This window comes from Propithecus coquereli, unplaced genomic scaffold (genome assembly GCF_000956105.1).
Source record: "Propithecus coquereli isolate 6110/MARCELLA unplaced genomic scaffold, Pcoq_1.0 Scaffold35, whole genome shotgun sequence".
NCBI lineage: Eukaryota > Metazoa > Chordata > Mammalia > Primates > Indriidae > Propithecus > Propithecus coquereli.
Genome location: NW_012149174.1, coordinates 5,093,637 through 5,099,355, shown reverse-complemented (window position 1 = coordinate 5,099,355; position 5,719 = coordinate 5,093,637). Strand labels below are relative to the sequence as shown.

The 5,719-nt window shown below is 38.5% G+C and overlaps 1 protein-coding gene across 1 annotated transcript in view; it reads right to left on the bottom strand.

Moving 5' to 3' along the window:
- The window catches only part of LOC105815872 (transmembrane protein FLJ37396), a 36,269-nt gene extending 31,700 nt beyond the window's left edge, over nt 1-4,569 (bottom strand). Inside the window, exons 1-2 of the mRNA XM_012651127.1 lie at nt 4,483-4,569; nt 4,023-4,226 (exon numbers count right to left, since the gene is read on the bottom strand). Of these exons, the coding sequence (XP_012506581.1) occupies nt 4,023-4,124 (102 nt within the window). The 5' untranslated portion in view covers nt 4,125-4,226; nt 4,483-4,569. The remainder of the gene's footprint in view (nt 1-4,022; nt 4,227-4,482) is intronic.
- Between the last annotated feature and the right edge of the window lie 1,150 nt (nt 4,570-5,719).

Here is a 5,719-nt window from a genome sequence, read left to right as displayed (position 1 = left end):
ATTTTAAGAAAAACAATCTGATTTTCTTAGTTGTTATCCATGACTCATTTAAACTATGGAACAAAATAGTGGCTCCCAATCTTTCATCCCACATCTATTCATTCTTATAAAAGCTTTGCTTTTATAAGTAATCATTTGTTTAGAATCCATTCATCTATAAATTTCAGACAGTCATATCCTGGCTCTCCATAAACCATGGAAGCCTCACAAACAGGGCTGATTATTGTCTGTTTAGATGGCTAATTGCCAATATCAGAAAGGTGGATGGGGGTGCCCTCTAGGTCCCTTTAGCTCTATAGTTCTATAATCAGTTTTTATGTGCTGTTATGGTTTAGATTCTTACTTATTGAAGCTGAAACTTTTAAAACCTTCCAACAAGTAGAAGTGTGAGCATTTCTAAATAATAACTATAGTTCATAATATTTCATCAAAAGGATATTTCATAGTTAAGCATTTCTCTAGCAGGATGGTGTTTGTTTTGCTATGCTTTTTGCTATGCTTTAGTTATAAAAGTTTTTAATAATAGGAGCTTCCTTTGACTAGAATTCCAAAAGTGAAATTATCATTTCTTTCAAAGTGATTGGTACCAGTGGAAAACAGGAAAGATTCTGAGAAAATGACATGTTGCATACAGAAATTAAATAGCCTTCTTAGATTTATAAAGTACCATGTTGACTCCTATTGGCATTTGGCATCTGTCTTGTTATATATCAAAATGAGGTCTCCTTAGAGGAAAAAAGGGAAAATTTAACGTGTTATACTTAATCCACTTTACTGGAAAAGACCTTTCCCAATGTTCTTGTACAGATGAATTTTATAAGACTTTCAGGAAATGGCTACTGGACTGGGTTTGATGGAAAGCGATAGTATTGTCAAGATGCCTACTCTAATACCATCATCACCTATTTAAATGGTCATTTTTCACTCTCCCCTCCCATGCCCCATTGTTCAAACTCTTTATATAGGCATACATACTCCTTCTCTTTCTGCTATACTTTGCTGTCAGGAGCACAGGAGATGCACTTTAAAGATCAGATGGCCACATTGCTTCATGCAGGGTTATGGCTCGGGCACTATAACATTTCCTTATTTCTTTTTTATTTTAATTGTTTTCACAGTCACATGGAAAACCCTCCCTCTAAAGGTTTTGTTGTCTAGAGAGTTGATCCTTCAATATTATGCTTGGAGGAGTAGCAGAAAGGAAAGGGCAATAATTACCTGCTTGGGTATGAAATAATGTGATCTTAGGAATGATTCACTATGTTTTCAAGTCCGAAAATTAATTGATGCCAAGATAACTATTTGCTAAATATAGTAACTATAGGAAAATTGGTGGCCCATCATTCTTTCTTTCACCCTAGTAGCTTCTGCCACCACTTGTTAATGTGAACTTTAGGAATTTTGGCAACATAGACAATACTTCTCTGGCTAGTTCACCTTTTTCTAAATCATCTTACATTAGTTTCAGATAATAATAGTTCAACCTAAAAATCCCATCAAATTTGTTGGGTGAATGACTCAATCCATTGGCTACAATCTTTTAAACAGAAAATCAAAGATACCCTCTAGTTTACCTGTCTTCTTAGTTTGCAGAGTATAATATTATTATCTTAGCTAATTGTTCTGCATTTGAACAGAGTGATATACTTTGCAAAACACTTTCATGTACATGGTCTTTTTGTAATCTCACAACCATTCTGTTATGGGCAGAGCCTTTCTTTTACCAAATAAACATTTATTATATACTATATGAAAGAGGTATATCCAACTCTCTACTTCCTTTTGCCACCTTAACATCTCATAAGCGTCTCAAATTTTCCATGTTCTGAACTGAGATAATACTGATCTTCCCAACAAATCTGCTCCAACAATATCTCAGTTGATAGCAACTTCAAACTTTCAAATGCTCAAGCCAAAACTTTGGAATCAAACTTGACTTCTCTGACTAGAAATCATGCTAGGTATTGTTGCTGAATGACCATTTGTTAATACTAGCCCAAGACTTTCCTCATGGGATCAAACACACTGGGCCCAGGGAAAGGGACCAGGAAAGGGATCTTCATCTTAGGAGTTTCTCTGATGTCTGGTAAGCCCAGTGGTCTTACTCCCAGCAGCCTTCACCCTGGGCCTTGGTGAGATCAACCTGATAGAGTAGCACCTGTGCCTCCCACCCTTACGTGGGAAAGAATCACACCAACCAGGCCTGGATATTCTGGCACAAATGCTAACAAGGCCATACCCATGGGGCATAGCTAAACCACATGGTCCTATTAAAGACTCTGACAGAAGGCCACTTCCTTGAGTGGTCTTCTTATGGTACACTAAAGTAATAGCAGCTGGGAGATTTAAAGGGTGCCATAATCCCTATCATTCATGAGGGCGTAGGAAAGAAAAATTACATTACTACTGAGAAGCACCTCCTACAAGGAGGCAGGATGGTATTTGTCTCCCCAACCTCACCCCAGAATAAACAAACCGAGAGAGGGCATGTTGGCAAAAAAAAAAAAATTTTTAATGTCTATTAGCATAATAACATACCGCCACTGTGGTAGGATCAACATTAGTAAGAACAAGATATATTTGTTTTGTAGGTGTGTTTGTTTTTAAAGTGGCTTAACCCTCCTCTCTATCTCCTCCGAGGGGCAAACTAGGCTTAAGGAGCTAGGATCAAGGGAGTGGGGCGGTGGGGTAAAGGAAGATCTGAGAGGAAGTCTGTGTGGTGAGGGGATAGGAGTTGGAGGTGCTTATTAGGAAAGGAAACCAAAGGAGGAAGGGTGTGAAGGTAGGAATCTAGGTGACTGGGTTGGGAAAATAAGAAAACATTTCCCAATATCTAGAGCTGCACTGTTTAGTACAGTAGCCTCTAGACACCTGTGGCTATTGAACACTTCAAATGCAGCTTGTCTGAGTTGAAATGTGCTGTCCATATAAAACATACACCAGATTTTGAAAACTTAGTATAAAAAATGTACAATATCATCAATGATTTGTTAATAATGATTACATGTGGAAATGATAGTATCTTACATACATTGGGCTAAACAGGTTATATTATTAGAATGAACACCACATGTTTCTTTGTACTTCTGGCTACTAGAAAAATTTAAATTATGTATGTGGCTTGCATTATATTTCCATTGGATAGAATGGACAGTACTGCGCTAGAGTGTGCATGTGAACAACAGTTAACGGTAAGATTTTATAGGCACGACAGGCATAAATCAAGAGTCACACTAGCTTAGAATGTGGCTTATTACGATAGCCAAATAGATTTTATGTTTCACATTTGTCAATCTAGTATTTTTAAGAAGATAAAATTCATATTAAACTCTATCTTCAGGAATAAACTTTCTAGAGACTGAAATATTACAGGAGTATCTAAAATAGTCCAATAAAATATAAGCATTCTCAACTTTTTTCCCAAAGAAGGGAAGTCAATATGGATTTTGTCTTATTGGCCTTTTGTTAGGCAGGGTTAAAAATGTATAGACTTCATAGAAAAATATGTTCCACAGACATCAAAAGCACCAAAGAGCAAACAGGTTTGTGGAGGGATAAAAAATTTTTTTTTTATTGTTCAGCTCTTTCAAATCTTTTCTACAGCTGTTTGTTAGTCTACTTTTCTCATCTGGGGCTTAGAAAACAGGCAAGTGACAAAAAGGTCCCTCTAGCAGTGCCAAGGAGGGTCTAAGAAGAGCTTCTCTGAAAGGATGTGGCTCTCAGGCCAGGATAACAGAAATGGCCCCTCATGCTCTGAAATAGCTCCCTCCTATCACGGGCTCCAGTGTGGCTTTTAGGGTACTCTCTGCCTGCGTCTCACTCTCAAGCGGACATTGGGGCGGGGGCTGGGGTGGTGGTGGTGGTTAAAAAGCCATTTCCCCTTTTACTATAATTGTTTTTAAAGACCATTTTCCCCTAAGAAACCCTCCACCTGTTACTTTATCATGTTAACTGATTCCAGGTGCTAAGAAGAGGGTGGCTTGAGAGACAGAATAATCAAGGAAGAAAGCAGAAGGACTCACCTTGTGCTCAGCAGGTGACCCACGGACATAGTGGCCAGATCCCAGGCCATGCAAGGTGCCCAGGCCTCCTTTTGCCATATTTACCCAGGAACTATCCTCCATGGTGGGAACCAGGTTCCCTGAAACCAAGGTAAGGCCCGAAGTGTTGATTGTCAGGGTTCGCTCAATGGATCTGAAATAGTTCAGAACTCCTAAGCAGATGCGCTGAAACAAAAAAAGAGCAGAATCAGGACCCTGCCTTTTGCCTAGCCCCACCGTACGGAGAAAAACTTGAGAGCCTCAAGGGTGGCAGATCAATCCTACTGTGGAGAAAGGAACATACCAGCCCAGAAAGAGGCTGATTTCATGTAAGAAAAAAAAAATCAGAACAAAGGGAAAAAGCATAAAAACGCATTGCTAAGGGAACAGCAGAAAAGCCCCCTTTCTAGACAACCAGGCATTTCTGCTGCCATCCACATACCTGCAGTTCCCTGATTCGCAGGTGGCGCAGATACAGAAAGGACAAGTAGGCCCCTCTTATCAGGACAGGATTCCTATCAGTGGTCTCGGAGCCGTCATCCAAGCCCAGCAATTGTAGCGCCATTGCATAGTTGTATCTTTAGCAGGCAGGAGAAATTTAATCATGACTTTCATTTCAAAGTGGTTCAGAAAACTCACATACAAATTGAAGTCATTTATTTAACTTAAGGGAGTTTCATGATAGCTTCCCTTTAAAAATGCAGAGGAGGGAAAATAATTATATATATAAACATAAAAAGAAATTTCTCTTAGCAGTTACTTTCATTAAAAACACAGGTCTAGGGTAATTTAGTTTTCTGACCTGTTTTAACAGTCTTTCATCCCGACTTCAAATATTTTTGCATTAACACGTAAACCACATATTAATCAGACACTTAGTTTTCCCCACAGTGTTTTAATTCATTTCCTTGAGTCACCAATAAAATGACTTAATTTTACCCTGTCTCTCTTTTCTGCTTGAGAGGCTGAGCAGTGTGTTGGCTGAGACTTATTTGTGCTAAGTCATTTTCATTTCGTTCCATTGAGAGGTCATCATCCTTCATATTTTCATTCTATCAAAAAATTAGCATTAGTTGAATTACATAAACATTTGCAGTATTATTAACAAAATCACAATTGGGTCATTGCAAAAGTAAACCTCATAATCCACAGGATATTTAGATGAATAAGTAGAAGAACATCTTGCTCCATTTCCACCTGACATACGAAAATCTGGGTTTTTACAATAAATTAGGGAAGTCACTGTTTTTACTAAACAAGACTTTGTTTTATGAAAGTATTCACAGCTTTTAAATAGCAGCAGGCCACCCATCTTCCTGACTTTTGCGTGATTCACCTTACAAAAGTTGATATACACATTTTGCAAGAATGTATATGCTTGGAACCTTGAACCTCTCTAACATAGTCTTTTTTTTTTCCAGTATATTATGGGGGTATAAATGTTTAGGTTACATATATTGCCTTTGCCTTGCCCAAGTCAGAGCTTCAAGAGTGTCCGTCCCTCAGATGGTGCACACCGCACCCATTAGGTGTGAATATACCCATCCCCTTCTCCCCCTTTCACCTGCCCAACACCCGATGAATGTTACTACTATATGCACACAAAAGTGTTGATCAGTTAATACCAGTTTGATGGTGAGTATATGTGGTGCTCGTTTTTCCATTCTTGTGATACTTCA